Genomic DNA, 18664 nt, shown 5'->3' with positions numbered 1-18664 from the left:
GGCTCTGTTCCCGCCCCACCTTTCTCTCCTTTTACAGTGCATCTCCTCCTCTTCTTCCCTCTGTTCCCCTCAGTTCTTCAGCCCAGACCCTTTAATAATGTGCTTTTGCCAGCTAAACGGATTCATCTGGCAGGTTAACTGCTCATAATTTCTCTCTTCTTACCTCCTGTGGTGATTTGTGCGAAGTGTGGCAGTTAAAGGTGAAACGAGACATGCCAGAAATGTGTGCAGCACTCCAAGTGACACCTGGCAGTGGTGCACAGTCAGTGTGCCTGTAAAGAGATTTCACCTTTAATCTTCCAGAACCCATTGTCTGTAGCTCATTGTTAATCCTGCTTTAATAACATCCTATACTAAATGTCATTCATTTTTTTGGGAATCATTGTGCTACTGAATTGATGATCCCTACAGCTGAAACAGTCAGTTGAAGTAACACTAGATCAGAAACCAATGAAAAAAATGTTTTTTTGTTTTGTTTTTTCTTCATGCTTCACTATTAAGCAATCAGAAATTAATTCAAGAAATAACCTGTGGTTGGTCTTGCTGTTCCTTATGACACACCAGTTAATGGGATCTTATTTTGGCTCGCTTTAGACTTGAGCCACAATCTATATGCTATTGTTGGGAAAATTTACTCACATGGTTTAGGGTTGGGTATCGATGAGCTTTTTATTGGTTTGGATTCTGCTAATCCATTCTGGTACTTATTAAGTGCTCCTTCAGTTCTTGGCATCTTGTTTCAGTAATAAAAGAAGCCAACTACCCAAAAGCAACGGATTTTAGACTGCCATTAAAAAAAAACACTTGATAAACGAAAAGGATCAGTAGATAGGGTCATGTTAGTTGATTGTTGCATTATAAGTACAACTGAGGGCACTGAATTTTCTGCATTCTTATTTGGTCTTAAGACAAGAAACAGCCCTGCATTTTAAATAAAAAAATAGATAAATGAATGAAGTTGCTTCAGGTAATGGTGAGACCAAAACATACAACCCTTTTGGTCTAGTTTGAGTAATGGATTTGTGAGTTTGAAGGCCTATCAGACTGCACATGGATCTATAATATGAGGGAGGAAAAGTGGCACATCTGCAGTTATTAAATCTTTGCAGCAATGTTCTTTAGAAACAAGCAATTGATATTACAAACTAATCTACAAAGAATATGCCTTTGCACATATGTGACTGACTGCAGCCCCTTAACTGGATGATGTTGCAGCAGAAGTTGAGGCAGGTTTAATGTTACTGTGAATCAATCAATCAATGAGGGGAATGCATTTTTCTTATGAAGGGCTAAAGTCAACCGACACAGAAGTTTATGCTTCGTCATGATACTCACACAGTTTGCCTTGCATGAACTTATTTAGAGCTGTGATTACATTTCATTGTATCTCTGTCTTTTTTTTTTTTTAAAGCTAGCAACACTCTTTAGCTCAAACTCCAGTCTGTCTTACTATAAGCCCGGCCTGCACGACATGAGGATAATCTGCGATGCTCTTCTCTCCTTCCTCAGCCATCATGCTAGCTAACCTCAAACACGCCACCAAATTGACACCAATTAATTTGAGGGCAGCTGATGGCTGGTGGGGGCTTCATCTGATTAGTCAAATGGTGTGAATGCATGGCCCATGTATCTAGGGCTCCATCTGATAGGTCAAATGTTCTCATGCTGTGTGTGCATGGTGTGTGTTAATAAAATGATTATTTTTTTTATTTTTATTTTTTAATTCATTGCGTTTCAGGCAGTCTTGTGACATGTTTATTGCGCATGTTCATATTGCAATGACGATGCAAATACAATTTATTCTTGGCGTGTGCGTGTGTTGACACATACGGAACTGGTAAGGTAGAGGGAAGCAAAGTTCAAAATTTGTTTGCAAGAGACAAAAATTCACTTTAGATTTTTCTCAGCAACCATCTCCAATTTAAAGAAAGACGTTCTCGATGCCCAACCCTACACACTGTTTGTAGCACCGGCAAAAGAACATTTAACGTAGACCTTGTTGTGTCTTCTAGACTACTAGACTCACCCTTAGAGCAATCAGAACCAAAGCTGGTTAATGGATTGCTGTCTGGTGTGATGCTGGGAGAAACAGCAGGACTTCTGCAGTGTTCCAGCTTATTGCTGCTTATAGAGAGATTTAAAAAAAACTACTTTTGCATAATACAAAATCTGCATGAAAGATGTGGTTCAGTCCAGTCTAATTTAGAAATGCAAGTTATCGCAGGCTGGTCCACTTCATACTGTATTATAATTACACAATGCTTGTTGTTGAGTGTTATCATAATAGCTTCATCCTAATGCTTCTCCCTCCTTGCATGTTACAGTACTATGCTCTTCAGATTCTGGAAACGGTTATCAAAACAAGATGGAAGATTCTTCCCAGGAACCAGTGTGAAGGTAACACTTGATTTTGCGGCATAATTCACAACATTTATTTCTCTCAGTGTTACTGCCTTTTTAAATGTTGTGACGTGCCGTTGCCAAGTTGAGGACTGTTCCTCCTCTAAGCATGCTGGTTTGTTTTCTGCTTGACTGGCTTGCACTGGTCGCTGCAAGCCAGGTTGGATTCTGAACTGTAGCAGCTGTTTTCTAGAAGAAACAAACAAAACACCCCAGCACCGATTTTTCAGGATTTGTCAAGAAGTAGGGGAGCTTCAGTCAAAGTTATTACAGCAGTTGTTTACATTGCTTTAAAGCTGTATATGATTTGTTTTTGTGTGACAATATGTTTCAAATGGCTCACATGGTATATATTCTTTGTGTGAAGGAAAATAAGACAATCACACTGTTTATTGTCTCAGCCCATTCATCTTATTGTAACCATAGGGGATAAGAGAGGCATTTACTGGCATGGATTAATCCCTGCCAGTGTCTTTTTCTCAAGATACTGCCACAGGTTGCCAAAATCACACATTTTCAAATCTTACACATGAGATTCTCATTAATAATTATCATGGACATAAGATATCACATGCTACTATTTAATTAATTCATTTCATATTGTGATGACAAAAATGTAAGGTTTAACATTTTCACACTATTGCCTCATTGCCAGTTCCACTTTATCCCGACATGTCTTGTTGTCTTGTTAAAATAATTGATTGCCCTTTGTTACCACCCAATAATTTTTGAAGAATCTGAAAACTGAGTGGGATGAAAATTGTCTTGAACTATTTTTGTTAGAACGAAAAGCAATGACACAATTGATAATGGTCTAAGTGCAAATCAGCTGATTCTGCCTCCCTCCATTCTTCTATAATTATGCTCAAAAATTAATTTTTTCATTGACCTAAGACTTCCCTGCTTCTGACCGTAGATGCCTGAATTTTGTTCAAGTGGCAAACCCAGTGCAGGGCGACCGGCAAGTATGTCTTTTCCCCTTGTGTCAGAGTATTTCCTTGTTTTCAGCTCCGCTCACTCCACCGCAGCACACGATTCTCAGAATTGAGTATATAGTCTAGAAACAAATGCGAGGGGGCTGAAAACACATTTTTGAAGATGCTCTGCTCACGTTGACAATTTTGTCTGTCTATGAAATCACCTGGGGAAATGTAGCTTCCACTGAACTGACCGAAACTTTTGCCCTGTAGAAGTTCAGCGGCAGCTGCAGCCCACATCCATGTGTTTATCGGCAGGCTTTGCAAGTGTATGTAAATGGAAGTACAAATTTACTGGGATAGATAGTCAGATCAGCTCGTTATGAGCCAAGAGACCGTGTTAGGGTTACTGAGTAACCTGCTCCAGGCAGCTTACTCATGTCAGAATGTGTTTTCATTAACATTGTATTGGAGCATGCTAACAGTGCTCTTCTGCTTTGTGTGTTTGCCAGGTATAAAAAAATATGTAGTTGGTCTCATTATCAAGACTTCATCAGATGCATCAAATGTGGAGGTGAGTAAAATTTGACTGTAATTTACATGGGGGCATTAGAGAAGGACCTCAACTTTAACAGAGAAGCTGGCCAAACAATTCAGACTGTTTTTTTTAAAAAAAATGGAAGTGAATGTCCTTCATGTTTTTATGTTTATGGTGCATCAGAGCAGCATGTTAGCAGTCAGTTCTCTTAGCCAATCCCAGGACAGCCATGAGTAATGCTGGTAACCATAGTGCTGTGTTGTCCAGACCAAAGACGGTGACTTCAGCTGCTTTTGAAAGTGTTTTTAACAGACTTGATCACACCAACAGCCAGAGGGTTGAGTTGGTAAGAGTGTGTTTAACTTACAGAAGAGAGTGCATCATTTGACTGTCCTGTGCAAAACTGTTAAACTGTAAGAATTCAACTCAAAGTGGGACTGGGTTTAAAATCTTTCGCTTTTTGATTGATGTCTCTGATTTATTAGCAGCTGTCTAATGTGATTCAGCTTTAAAATGAAATGAAGTGTATCGAAATTCATATCCATTAGTGGTTACAGCAGCTTTCAGAAAGTCACTTTGGTAGGCGGTCTCTCTGCTGTATAACCCAAGTTTGAGAAGGCGTAGGCCTTGTCATTTATGTGTGTACAGAGCTGCACAGCCTAACTCAAGTGTTAAGTTACAGTTTAATCTTATTTCCTATTGAATAGCAGTACTTTTATAGGTAATTAAATACCAGCACCTAAGACTGAAAATATTGTATGTGCTATAATAAGTACTCACACTATTGTAAAACTAGAGACTGTCACAATAGCATCACGCCAGATTTGACACCCATCGACACATCAACAGTATCTATTGACATTCCAGGCTATGAGTATAGAGCAACTAATGAATCACATGACACCCATCTTCAAACTCAGCCTTCAGTTTTGTCTGAACTACACAAAAATCTGTCCACAGACATATAAAGACACATGTCAAATTATGCAAGCCTTCTTCTTCAGTAGCACTCGCTACAATAGTACCCCAACACCTGCTAACATCTGGCTTATGTCTTCAGTGTGAATAGGTACAATCAGCATTGACTCCCAAGTTAAATCAATTGTAACTCCAAGTTGTCCAGAGATGAGAAAGAAGCAAGATGTGTACTCTTTCACAACTTCTGTTTTCAGTTCAGAATGTCAGTAAGACTTTTTAAAACAAGTTTATTATTGTCTGGATGTAGTACGATGCGGCATATAATCTGCCACCTTCTACTGTTCCTAGTTTTTTCGGTTGTATTCACAATGGCAAATGTGACACACAGCAGACAACATTTGTCAATAGGCTATTTTCAGTGTGTTTACCCATGCTTTAAAAAATCTACATACACATGCAAATTTTTGGTGTTAAAGTAGCATAGGTGTTGCAAGAACCAGATTTTTCCATAATTACTGACACAGAGACACAGATGGTGAAAACAAAACCAGCTCAACTGGCGCTGCTGATAATACGAAAGTAAAACTGAAAGAAAAATAAACTTAAAATCTACCTCAAAAAAACTAAACAGTGCTTAACTAGAGTTTAGCCGATGGATGTAACCTTGAAAAGGGTTTGGGTTAAAATCAAACCCATTTCTGTCACTAAATGACACACAACCACTTGAACATGAGTAATTGATAACCAACTTCATGCTGTGAACGCAGCTTACCAGACATGTTACAGGTGTTTACAAATCTGCACATTAAACCCATTAAACTGACTTTTCTGAAGTTATTTGTTATAAGTTGAACATACTGTCTTGTCTGAACAGTAAGTGAATTGAGGTTTCACATTCGGGTGCAAGGATTTTATAAATGATGACACACCCATCTTTTTCATGGCATCCTTAATTGTCTAGCCGTTTGATTTGTGACCTCTAACCTTTCATTTTGATATTTTTATTGTATTAGATTTCAAAATGTTTCCCATTTTACAAATTAAATTTTTAATGATGTGATGAAATGACCGAAGGCTTGTGCCTTGAAACTGAGACTGTATGACTTGCACTCATTTTTGTTTTTGTTCTCTTTTGTTTTTTAATAGAAAGAAAAGGTGTACATTGGAAAGCTGAACATGATCCTTGTTCAGGTAAGCAGTCAATACAAACGACAACGCAATGAATTAACTATTTAAACTCCTTTTAGAACCTTATCTCAGCTGTTTTCAAAGTTCAGATCCGCATCTGCAAAACCTTAAGACTGCAGAAAAGTAAATACATTTCTCTCTTCTTCAGCCGTCATTTTTAGTAATGGGCTTTTGCATTGTTGAATTGAGTGCGTTTAAAAGCCTGAAAGTGTTCGTTCTGGTGTGTTTCTTTTTTATTTTCAGACACTCTGACAATTGACTTGAAGCATGAGAAACTTCAAATGCAAACAGGATACAAAGTGAAAGCACTTGATCTTTGTCAATATGGCATTAAGCAGAGGCTTTCTGCCTTAATAAAGCCTAAGACCTAGGTTTTGGATGTTCTTACCAACATTATGAACCCCATTTTAGCTGTAATGTCTATTCCTGCGTAAGTCTATTGAAATCCTTGTATGTGTACACATACTTGGCCATGTTGATTGTGATTACACTCAGTCAGTTTTACTGAGAAGTTTACAATTATAAATGTTTTTGTACTTTTGTTTGGGTTGCCTCAAGCCAGTTTGCAACTGTTTTTGAATTGATCAGTGCTATCTATTGGAAGCCTAGCCGTTACTGTAACCCATCGTTGTTGGTACCCCTGCTGTCAGTTTCTTTTGTTGAAATACTGGGATGTTTTTCTAATTCTACACTGTGTTGCATGTGATTGAATTGTGGAGAGGCACAAAGAAGTGGCAGCAAACAGTTTCATTGAAGTTATCCACATTGACAGCAAGAGAGCACACCAGAGCCGAAATTCAGTTCTAGCCAGCTACTCATATCTGACTCATTGCTGAGGACAATTGAAAGCCACTGACGAGTACTAAGGCACTTACTGAAACAGAGTGCACTATACAGTACAATATCTGGTCCTTCTGAAGACCGACATGGTCTCAGCTTGCATTACAAAGTGCATTGAACAAAAACGCAACAATATGGCTCTCATGGTCGCTGGTTAGTTTGTCACAGCCTAACTTGTCACTGTGGTTACGGAGGGTTTATGCAGATGATTAAAATAGAGGTGAGTTAGACACCTCTGAACAATGAAATATTGTAAACTAATGAAGCCTTCTGTCTTGAGAGATTCAAAATAAAACAGGTCCAAGGTTTCCACATACCGACCCGATATATGTTGTGCATCAGTATCGGCCCGATATTGGGAAATGTATGTTATTGGCTATTTATCAGTATCGGTGACATTCTAGCAGATACATAGAATCATAATATGAAGCCTAATTGCTTTCATTAACTTTACATGTGCAGCATTTACAAACTACAATACAGCAGATGGCTGTTTACACCTTAAAAGTTGGTTTTCAGTCCACCAGTAATAAACAAACAGTGAGATGTTTTTATAGTCTCTGTGGAAGACACAGAACCCGATTGCAATTTGCAGTGCATGTTCCACAAGGGTTCAGAGAGGACACAACAAATCTTATTAGAGCTGTGGAATATTAAATCGTCCATCTTGGCTTAGTACATGTCAGCCTCTCTTGCATCCAGGTGTGCATAAACTACAGGTTATTAGCTACTTCTTAACATAAGACATAAAAACAACAATTTTTGTCACTGAAATTTTCTGCATCCCATGTTTCAAACCTTGCTGTACAGGGCATTTAGAGTATTTTAAAAGTACTTCAATTTGAAAGTTGTGGGAATCCTGTGCTTAATATAGAGAGGCCTGTAGCTACAGTGAAGGGGTCTGTACAGAGCAATGTGAAAAATGAATAAAATTATAATCTTTTCACTACATTCATGATTCTAATGTTGACATTTCCTCTGTGTTGGCTAGTTTAGCACACCTGAATGTGAAACACAGCACATTCATATAATAAGAGATGGATATGCTGACAGACTTCTTTTTAAATAGAATTTCCGGATCATCGGGTTAAGTTTAAACGTTCAAAGCTTCCCTCAGCTTTTGTAGTGATACTTTCTAACCTGAAGATGTCACTCTTAAATGGTCTATCTGACTCTAAAACTGTCTGTGTCAGTTACGTTCAGGACTCAGATTTTAAAATATGAATTCTCCTTGAATGTCTCTGGCAAGGTGGCAAATGTATATAAAATGTCGCTGTGGCCTCATGTTTGGAAAGAGGATCGTCTTGAGACGAGAAACAGTGTGTATCTGTTTGTATGGAAACATAAGGATGCAACATCTCTAGACACAATACAAACACAGAACAACATATTATATAACAAATGGTGTCAGTGATAATTGTACCCTTACTACAGGAGAGTGCTGAATCCCATAAACACCGGGCTGTAGAAATGAGCTGTTCACTGCCCTGTGCTGTCTAATCAACAAACTAGAGCAGACCACTTCAGGACACTGGTCAGTCATTGAGAAGGATATCAGAAGGACCTTGAGACTAACAAATTAGAATATAGTGACCTATTGGTGTCCATATTCTGAATCTTGCTCCTGAATGTAAATGCATTTCTGTCACCTTCTTGATGCGCGTGTGCCTTTTGATATACGTGTGAGAGAGACAGCAACAGGCTCACTGGCTACATGAGTGACTTTGCATTAATGCCAGTGAGAATGAGTCACTGCCTGCGTCAGCTGAGCTAACATCGTTTTGGCCTTCAGGGACTGTAGAGCTCCAGATTCCCCACTTGTCCTCACGAGGCTGTGTTTTAAATGTTTGTCCACATATATGTTGTATTTGTAGTAGTGTGAGCTTTGCTTGTATCATGTGCCTCCATAAACAGATTTTACCATTTTCAGCTGTTTTACAACAATACGATCACAGTAAAATCTTCTGCTAGAAAGCAGAAACAGGAGCACAGGCTTGAATTGAGATATAAAGGAGGAGTTGTTATTTTTAGCAAGAGTCACAGATTCATCCTCTCAATTTTTCATTTTCAGATCACATGTCTTTCTCAGTGGAAATGTCATTTCTGAACCATCTAACACCAAAGTGTGTGTGTGTGTGTGTGTGTGTGTGTGTGTGTGTGTGTGTGTGTGTGTGTGTGTGTGTGTGTGTGTGTGTGTGTGTGTGTGTGTGTGTAGATCCTGAAGCAGGAGTGGCCCAAACACTGGCCCACCTTCATCAGTGACATCGTGGGGGCGAGTCGTACCAGTGAGAGCCTTTGTCAGAACAACATGGTCATTCTCAAGCTGCTCAGCGAGGAGGTCTTCGACTTCTCCAGTGGTCAGATGACCCAGGTCAAGGCCAAACACTTAAAAGACAGGTCAGCATGCTGCATGTTCATAAACCTCTGGAAGCACAATCATGTTTACTGTAACAAGGCTCCAGGAACTTGTTTTTAAGGCTTTGCTGAAAAACCTGACATTTTGGTGTGTGTAAATTATATAGTAGAATTGACCTACAAGCCTGCAAAGTGAGTGTTTCAGAAAGACAGACTATGTAGAATTTCACATTACAGTCAATACTTTCAAACATGTAGCTTTGTGAACATGCAAGAGTCCACATTATCCCAGAAATTTTAAGAGCATTGTAGAATACGGTGTCAGTGAGTTGGCATTTTCAAAATTGCCACATTAATCCAGTAATGTAAATCTGTTCGATACAGATCACAACATTACATACTTCTTTTTCGGTGCACTGGATGTTTTCCTCTTGTTGTTGACACTTTTATCACCACAAAACAACATTTGTGTGCTGCCTTAATTACATGCAGTTGTGCAGTCCATTGTGCACAGCTTGCACAAACAATATAAATGAGCTGTCCAGTCAGTCTGTTTGGCCACACAGTTTAGAAAACTATTGTCGCTTATTGACCATGGTTAACTGTATTTGTATTTTCCAGGTTAAGCAACACTTCCTTTTGCCCTTTCCTTATTCAGATGCTTAGTGTGGTTAAAGTCTTTTGACTAAGGTTAAAGCTGTAAAAGTTGGTATTTTGCAGAAGTCATGTTAAATTACAGCTGGTGAAAGCCAAACATTTAATAATAATGATAGTAGTAGTAGTAGTAGTAGTAGTAGTAGTAGTAGTAGTAGTAGTAGTAGTAGTAGTAGTAGTAGTGGTGATGATGATGATGATGATGATGATGATGATGATGATGATAATAATAATAAAAATTATTTACTTTATATACACTTTACAGAGGGACATCAGAATAAAACAATGATAAGAAAAATCAATTTAAAACATTCAATAAAACAAAATTCAAACAGCAAAATACAAAGAAAGAAAAACAAATTTCCTGATGCTGCTGCTTCATGATAAAAATGTTTAAATCTCTTGATAACAGGAGAAATTAAACATGTTTAGAACTGAATTGGCAGTGCAACAAAAGTATGCCATTGGTAAAAGACACACTTTCAAGTAGGTATTCCGCTGTAATGGAAATGCAAATCTCTGCGGCTCTAGGCTGATGTGGCAAGTCAAGCCGAGCTAGCACGTACGCATGGAAAAACTCTATTGCACATCAGATATCTTCTTCTGTACAGTCTGAATTGCAAATATCTCCAGAATTCTTCTGTGGATTGTGTGCAGTAGGAGATTTGTATAGCAGAAGCATCCTCATAACTAATACATCCACCACACCACTAAATTTGACTAGGCTAACACAACTGTTTTACACACAGATGTGTTAGCCTTTGTTGTGTCACAGAGGCTTAGTAAAGGCAACTGTGTGACTTTGAATATTAGATTCTCCAGTCAAAAATACAGTCTTTCATGCTTTGATACAGAAGTTTAGGATTTTTCCTGCTGTGTCTTATTTTAGAGGAAATTACCTTGACTGAAATAATGACAACCTCATTAAAAAACATTAATACACTTCACAGGAGAAAAACTGACCTTCTGGGCAAAATATCAGAAGCCTAGAAAAGGAAATGTCATCATTAATCTGATTTCTTTTAACCATCAACTTTTAAACAACTTGATCACAATGGCCTCAGGATGTGTCAGGTTTAGCTCAGCGGATGACCGTGGTCAGTCTATCACATTGTATAGAGATGTGTTTAACATGAAGCATTGAGATGAAGTAAATTTGGACCTTTTACAGTTTAATTTCAAGATGATCTCTTGAAAGATAAATTAATATCTGAATCTCTCAAATGTAGGGTGAGTCAAATGTATTTGAAGCTTACTGTATCTGTCTTCTTTTCTCTCAGCATGTGCAATGAATTCTCCCAGATATTCCAGCTCTGTCAGTTTGTTATGGTATGCATATTTTCATCTCTTCCTTTTTGACATCATTGTATAATTTTCATAATCTGGTCAACACCTTAGTTTGATCTTCATCTGATTATCATGTCATTGGTTGCACCTTAGGAAAATTCCCAGAACGCCCCCCTGGTCCACGCAACTCTGGAGACGCTTTTACGTTTTCTCAACTGGATTCCTTTGGGATATATCTTTGAAACCAAACTGATCAGCACATTGGTGTATAAGGTACACAGATGCTACCTAACAAGTTTACTTGAGCTCAGTTGTTTGCTAAAGAAATCCTCCAACATGGATTTGTAAGCAGTGAGAAGCAAGCATAAAAATACCAAACGTAATTGCTCTTGTTACACACACTGAACTAAACGTCTGTTTCACATGTTTTCAGTTCTTGAACGTGCCCATGTTTCGCAACGTGACACTGAAGTGCCTCACAGAGATTGCCGGTGTGAGCGTTAGCCAGTATGAGGAGCAGTTTGTCACACTCTTCACCCTGACCATGTGTCAACTCAAACAGGTCAGTTAAACAAAAGGCTCCAATGATACGCTTCACATTTCTTATTGCAGAGATACTAATGACACATATCTGTTCAGATGCTGCCTCTGAATACCAACATTCGGCTGGCCTACGCCAACGGGAAAGATGACGAGCAGAACTTCATTCAGAACCTCAGTCTGTTCCTTTGTACGTTCCTTAAAGAGCACGGGCAGCTTATTGAGAAGCGGCTCAACCTCAGAGAAACGTTAATGGAGGTAAGTGAGAGTGCAGTCAGTTCCAAGAACAAGATACAGTTGTTTGAGGCACATGAGAAAATACTGTAGAATAAACAGATAAATAAATGGGTCTAAAAGGTTTCTCATGTTGATCAGCCTTGGTCTAACTGGTCCTTTGGTCCTGTTTCAGGCCCTCCACTACATGCTGCTGGTGTCAGAGGTTGAAGAGACCGAGATCTTTAAGATTTGTCTGGAGTATTGGAACCATTTGGCTGCTGAGCTCTACAGAGAGAGTCCCTTCTCTACATCCACGTCCCCCCTGCTCTCTGGCAACCAGCACTTTGACGTACCGCCACGCAGACAGCTCTATCTTCCTGTTCTCTCCAAGGTACACACACGCCAATCACTCTGAACTCAACTGAACTGATAAAAATTAAAGCTCCCCTAGCCTCTTTGTTCCTGCCTTTTGCACACAGTCTGGTTTCAATGTGATGCGATGTGATTCATTTAATTAATACATCGTTTGGATGTCAACACAGCCATATTGTTTAATTTATGAATCTAACATTATTAATAAAAAACATTTCTTTTAATCATTATTTTTTTTAGTTTAGGTTGGAACAAAATTTAAAAGTCCAAGTACAGCTTTAAATGTGTGTATATGCATAAATACATTTTGAATCACTTCTATGAGAGAGGATTATATTTACAGATGGAAGCATTTCTTAGTGACAAGTTAAAGGTGGCAGAGCAGCGAAATGTTAAAGAATGCAGATGTGTTTCAAATTGTAAGAACTTATATAGCCTCAGTCTTAGGTGATATTTTTAGTTTCATATCACTGTGTGTGTGTGTGTGTGTGCGCGCACGTGCTTGTGTGTGTGTGTGTGTGTCTCTTGGTATATTATCGTCTAACATTTATGCCCATACAGGATGCACAGCGGTGTGTGTGTGTGTGTGTGTGTGTGTGTGTGTGTGTGTGTGTGTGTGTGTGTGTGTGTGTGTGTGTGTGTGTGTGTGTGTGTGTGTGTGTGTGTGTGTGTGTGTGTCGCGCAAGTGTCAGCCCAGTCTTGCTGCTCTGGGACGTGTGTATGTGCTGACAGGTGTTTATCTCTCGTGGCAGGTGCGTCTGCTGATGGTAAGTCGGATGGCAAAGCCAGAGGAGGTGTTGGTGGTGGAGAATGACCAGGGAGAGGTGGTCAGAGAGTTCATGAAGGACACCGATTCTATCAACCTCTACAAGAACATGAGGGAAACCCTTGGTATGATTTAATGATAATAGCTTCAATGATCACATCTGCTGTCAGCGTTTCATTGTGAAATGTCTTTAAAATGTGAATGATAAGGTTTTTGTACAGCTTCTAATTTATATTGTCCAATATTTTTTTCATTCATTAAATGTTTTTGTTTTGTTTTTTTTCAGTTTCCTTCGTACTTTCTAAACAAGATTGAAATAATTATAATCATTATAATGATTATACTAGACCTACAATGACCAGTTGATTAGGTGATCGGAAGAAAACCAATTGCCAACTATTTTGACACCAGGTTTTGAGAATATTTTCAGTGAATAATTTGCCGGTTTTAGTCTCTTTAATGTGAGGGTTTGTTTCTTTTCTTCTTCATTATAATAGATAATGAGGACTCTTGGGGTTTTAGTCTGTTGGGTGGACAAATTAAGAAATTTGAAGACTTTACTTTTGGCTTGAGAAATTATTATGTAAATTAATAATAGAAATAATCAGCAGATCAATCAACAATGGAACTAATTGTTTATTCCAGCCGCATATTATACTGACTCTTATAATAGCTGTAAAGCACCAGCTGCTGGTAATAGTGTTTTGATCAATATATTGATCAGTGTCATCACGCTGGCAGAAAATCTCACTGTCTTTGTTCATAAACCTTTTTTCATGTTCATACTGTGTCCTTGTTTACAACTGTATAGAGACAGAAAAAGAAAATACTTGATTGTTTACCTTGTTATGTACAAAAAGCAGAAATGTATCTTTGCTTTCACATGCAAAAAACATGCATTAAAATCAATGTAGCATGGTTAAGAACAGGACACAATAAGAGACATTAAAAAAGAAACACAACGGGGCTACATTAAATGGAGCGACTTCTACTGTGTTTAGGACTGAGTCAGAAGAAGATTATAGGTGTTGTATGCTGAAATAGCGGGCTCACTGTCACTGATTAAGGTTTTTTTTTTTTATGGCTTCAAAATACCTTAATCAGGCTTTTTTGCTTATGGGTTTAAGTTTAAAAAATATTGAGACATGCGGGTAATACTAACTTACTTTTTGCTCTGTCATCCTGTAGTGTACCTCACTCATCTGGACTATGCAGACACAGAGCGCATAATGACAGAAAAGCTTCACAACCAGGTGAACGGTACTGAGTGGTCCTGGAAGAACCTTAACACACTGTGCTGGGCCATCGGCTCCATCAGCGGGGCTATGCACGAGGAGGATGAGAAGAGGTTCCTGGTCACTGTCATCAAGGTAATATACTATACATCTGTAAAAAAATATTTACTCAAATGGCTGTTTTTGATACCACTGTGATGCTTAATAATTTAGAAGCCACTGTATAGAAAAAAAACACTGATTCCAGGTTCTTTGCCTTTTTTTGTCTCAGGATCTTTTGGGTCTGTGCGAGCAGAAGAGAGGGAAGGACAACAAGGCCATCATAGCCTCCAACATTATGTACATTGTTGGCCAGTATCCACGCTTTCTCAGAGCTCACTGGAAGTTCCTCAAAACTGTGGTCAACAAACTCTTTGAGTTCATGCATGGTGAGAGATGAGGGTTAATTTTTTTTTTTTTAACTTGATGTATTGATTGTGTTTTGGAATGTTGTATTTGTTGTAGGGCTGCACGATATTGGAAACTGAAATTGACATTGCGATATATATTGCAATATTTAAAAAAAATACAGGAATTTTCATCAAATGACCTGAATGGCACTTTATGTTATGCTGCACTGCTGCTATCTTGTGTACAATCAACCTGCACCGAGCTTACCTCTTTTTTGTTGTACTGAGCTGTGTGATACCGACGCAAATGGTCAAACAAATTAGTTGTGTTACCTCTCATTGTGGTAACAGATGCAAGCCACTGTCGACACAGAACACGTGTTTGGTCAATATCATCCTTCTTGTAGCCGAAATAATTCCAGATAACTGACGTTGCTTTTCTTTTTGGCACCACGTTTTCGTTATCTGTGATTTTCTCTTGTTTGTTGCTCATTTTTCAATGTTGTTACCAGCGACTCACTCCATGTGCAGGGGGGTGGTCTGCTGCGGCACACTGATAAAGAACTAATGTGATCGGTGGAGCCTGCATGCACAGTGTGTGTCAGGTACCCTTGAAATTAGATGAGTTCATTTGCCCCCTACACAGCAGGCCCTGCGATGTGACTATTGCACACACATACAATATGCAATGACGATGCTCAAACAATATATTGTGCAGCTCTAATTTGTTGGTTTGAAAATATTGCATCAATAAATAACACATTTTGAAATGATGTACATTTTGATGAAACTGTGTGTCCCCTCCATGTCTCTTCTTCATCAGAGACCCATGATGGTGTTCAGGACATGGCCTGTGACACCTTCATCAAGATCGCCCAGAAGTGCCGGCGCCATTTTATCCAGGTGCAGGTGGGAGAGGTGATGCCCTTCATCGACGAGATTCTTAATAATATCAACACCATCATCTGTGACCTTCAGCCTCAACAGGTCAGTGCATGAACACTAATGGGCATTTACATCGACTCTTTCAGATTCATCACAGTCACAGTATTATAAGAACTCTTCTTGAGATTGGTTTCTCTGGTTGTGTCCAGGTGCACACATTCTACGAGGCAGTAGGTTATATGATCGGGGCCCAGACAGATCAGGCTGTACAAGAGCACCTGATAGAAAAATACATGCTGCTGCCCAATCAAGTGTGGGACAGCATCATCCAGCAGGCCACGAAGGTAAGAGATTAAATACATGACCAAATACTGAAAAATGTCAACCAATAAAAGATTCTACATGTCTGTGATAGATAAACAAGTATAGTGAGTTAATCTCTAATCTGCTGCTCCTTCAGAACGTGGACATCTTGAAGGACCCAGAGACTGTGAAACAACTGGGCAGCATCCTGAAGACCAACGTCAGAGCCTGTAAGGCTGTGGGACACCCGTTTGTCATCCAGCTGGGACGGATCTACCTTGACATGCTCAACGTCTACAAGTGCCTCAGCGAGAACATCTCTGCTGCCATTCAGACAAATGGTAAGGGAGGTGTGTGTTTGCAATCATACAGCTGACTCAATAACATGTCTGTTGAGCTGTCTCATTGTCCTTTACACCTGATGTCACTTACACAAAACTTGTTACATACACTTGATGACGGTGATAATAGTGAGGTGGCTGATAACCTGTGACATTGATGAGATGAAGTTGATGTCAAAGAACATCAAGGTGGCAGACAGGTGGAAACTCTGGAGGAGCATCGCTGAAAAGATGAAAGGGGGACAGTCTGATGTCTTTAGCATCTCACACAAATGATCCGCTGTGTCTGTAGGGCATGAATGTGTTTAAACTGTAGCTGAACACTGCTGAGGCTTTTTTGTGCCAGACTTATTTGTGTTGTTAAAACCTGTGTACAGATCTGGTACACTGCAGAGACGTGTTGCTTCATTGTTGTTTAGGCATGCCGTCCTTTGTGTAAATCCAGCATGGCCTCAGTGTGTTGCCAGGTTGGAGAAATACCCTACTGCGTTCAGAACTGTGTTAAAACGTCACGTTCAAAGTGTAGAAATGAAAGATGAAGCTACAAACAAAAACAAAAATCATGTTGTGCTTGTTTAGCATTTTGTCATTCAGTAAGGCATTTTGTTTGTAGGCCAGTTCTTTCTTTCTTTTTCTTGCACGCGCCTGTTTTGGTGACTCATCTCTTAGTCTTTCTGTGCTTAAATAGGATGAGAGGTGCTGCCTGATGTGTCAGTAACCATCAAGTATCAGATATTTTTGTACATTCATTGGTTTAGAAAGACATGGTGATCCATGCAAGGAGCAGTCCTGTTCAGCTTAACCTTTTGAGGATGATATGTTGTTCAGGCTGACTATGATATTTCTTTATAGAATAAAATTGATAGTACAGGGCAAAGCAGATGACTTTTGAAAAGAACGGAAACAAGTAATTTGATTGTGATTGAATCCCCTCACATGATAATGCATCCTTATCTGTGGGAATGGGCAATTCTTTTAAGTTCTATGTAATATCAGCTGTGATGGTGTTTCTGTGGTGGATCATGAAGGAATGGGTATTTAGGGATAACCAAGTGAATTGAATATCTGATAAAGAATCAAGAAAATTAATTTCCTCAGCAGAAAGTCTGTTAATCTAATAATGCATAAAGCAGTCCTTCTAAATGATGTGCAACATTGCCTACAATGGCCTAAATGTTGTAGTGGCTTAGTTCAACCTGAAATATGGTCTTGAAGGGAGAGTAACAGTAGCTTAGTATCCCCTGTCACTATTTGAACATTATCTCAAAGTGTTATGGTAAGCAATTTAGCTCAGATGTGCAGCAAACAAGAGGAATTGTGATGCACAAACATGTCTGCAAACGTTCAGGCCTTTGGGTTTCGCTCTTCACAAGAAAACAATACATTATTAGATTAGCTTTCTTCATGTTCTAACTTCACTGTGTGTCTCCTTTGTGTTACAGGTGAGATGGTGACAAAACAGCCCTTGATCCGAAGTATGAGAACGGTGAAACGAGAGACATTGAAACTGATCTCCGGCTGGGTCAGCCGATCAAACGACCCACAGATGGTGAGAACATCGCTCTGATGTTGTTCTGGAAGTTGTCGGAAGGAACAACGGCCCTTGTTTGTGATGATGAACATTCCACTGTAGTGCAAATAAAATTAAGTCTTATACACACTTTACTCCAGAAAAAAGTTAACATGGTCTTGAACAAAAACAACTTGATATATTTTTACTCTTGTCTGTCTTCAGGAGCTCCTCACACACTGTAGCAATCAATGGTAGACAGTAGAAAGGTAGAACTAATCCAGGTAGTATTTTTAGATCAAACACCACAATTTAATTTCATTGTGGCAGACTTGACTGTTTGTGCCCTCAGCTGTGTTTTTATCTGCATAACAATTATTATTCATAGTGTGTCTGCCAGCAAGGACCAGTCATTTTTCTCACAGATGTGTGCACATTTTTGTAACATACCCGTCAGACTAGGCCTCCAAGAAGTGCTGTTTCTGTAGCAGCTGATTGTGTTTTTTCCCCCATCTGTTGTTGGGTGTTGATCCCTGCTGATCCCTCCCATTGCTTTTCCAGGTAGGGGAGAACTTTGTTCCACCGCTGCTGGACGCCGTCCTCATTGACTACCAGCGCAATGTTCCCGCTGCCCGTGAGCCTGAGGTCCTCAGCACCATGGCAACCATTGTCAACAAGCTGGGGGGACACATCACCAGTGAGATACCTCAAATCTTTGATGCCGTCTTCGAGTGCACCCTGAACATGATCAACAAGGTGAGGCACAGTTATGATCAACCACACATACATTCTAAGTGCACTGAATATCCAGTAAATAACAGCTGAACACAGTGTGTTAGACTGTTTTATCTGTGGGGATTGCTATTTGATAACTTTTCTAAACATGTGATACAGGGAGTGAGCACAATAAATTAATTAGCATTTGTCAGAATCAGATCTTTGACCGCTGCAGTGAAAATATAAACACTTTGAGTACTGAAGTTGATGACTCAGGTGCTGAATCAACAACA

The 18664-nt window shown here is 39.2% G+C and overlaps 1 protein-coding gene across 6 annotated transcripts in view; it reads left to right on the top strand.

The window, feature by feature from the left end:
• Positions 1 to 18664, top strand: part of xpo1b (exportin 1 (CRM1 homolog, yeast) b) — a 29069-nt gene that overhangs the window by 5836 nt on the left and 4569 nt on the right. For 4 of the 6 annotated variants that reach the window (XM_037122958.1, XM_037122960.1, XM_037122955.1 and 1 more), the window contains exons 4-20: positions 2325 to 2397; positions 3830 to 3891; positions 5920 to 5964; positions 9017 to 9198; positions 11091 to 11139; positions 11251 to 11370; positions 11531 to 11659; positions 11737 to 11895; positions 12047 to 12244; positions 12978 to 13116; positions 14180 to 14361; positions 14498 to 14654; positions 15439 to 15602; positions 15710 to 15844; positions 15961 to 16153; positions 17587 to 17693; positions 18216 to 18410. In XM_037122958.1, coding sequence (XP_036978853.1) covers positions 2325 to 2397; positions 3830 to 3891; positions 5920 to 5964; positions 9017 to 9198; positions 11091 to 11139; positions 11251 to 11370; positions 11531 to 11659; positions 11737 to 11895; positions 12047 to 12244; positions 12978 to 13116; positions 14180 to 14361; positions 14498 to 14654; positions 15439 to 15602; positions 15710 to 15844; positions 15961 to 16153; positions 17587 to 17693; positions 18216 to 18410 — 2289 coding nt within the window. Of the gene's footprint in view, positions 1 to 2324; positions 2398 to 3316; positions 3366 to 3829; positions 3892 to 5919; positions 5965 to 9016; positions 9199 to 11090; positions 11140 to 11250; positions 11371 to 11530; positions 11660 to 11736; positions 11896 to 12046; positions 12245 to 12977; positions 13117 to 14179; positions 14362 to 14497; positions 14655 to 15438; positions 15603 to 15709; positions 15845 to 15960; positions 16154 to 17586; positions 17694 to 18215; positions 18411 to 18664 lie in introns of all 6 variants that reach the window. The other 2 variants (XM_037122961.1, XM_037122956.1) reach the window with 2 other exon arrangements.

This window comes from Acanthopagrus latus, chromosome 15 (genome assembly GCF_904848185.1).
Source record: "Acanthopagrus latus isolate v.2019 chromosome 15, fAcaLat1.1, whole genome shotgun sequence".
Classification (NCBI taxonomy): Eukaryota; Metazoa; Chordata; class Actinopteri; order Spariformes; family Sparidae; genus Acanthopagrus; species Acanthopagrus latus.
This window is presented reverse-complemented; position numbering and strand designations above follow the sequence as displayed.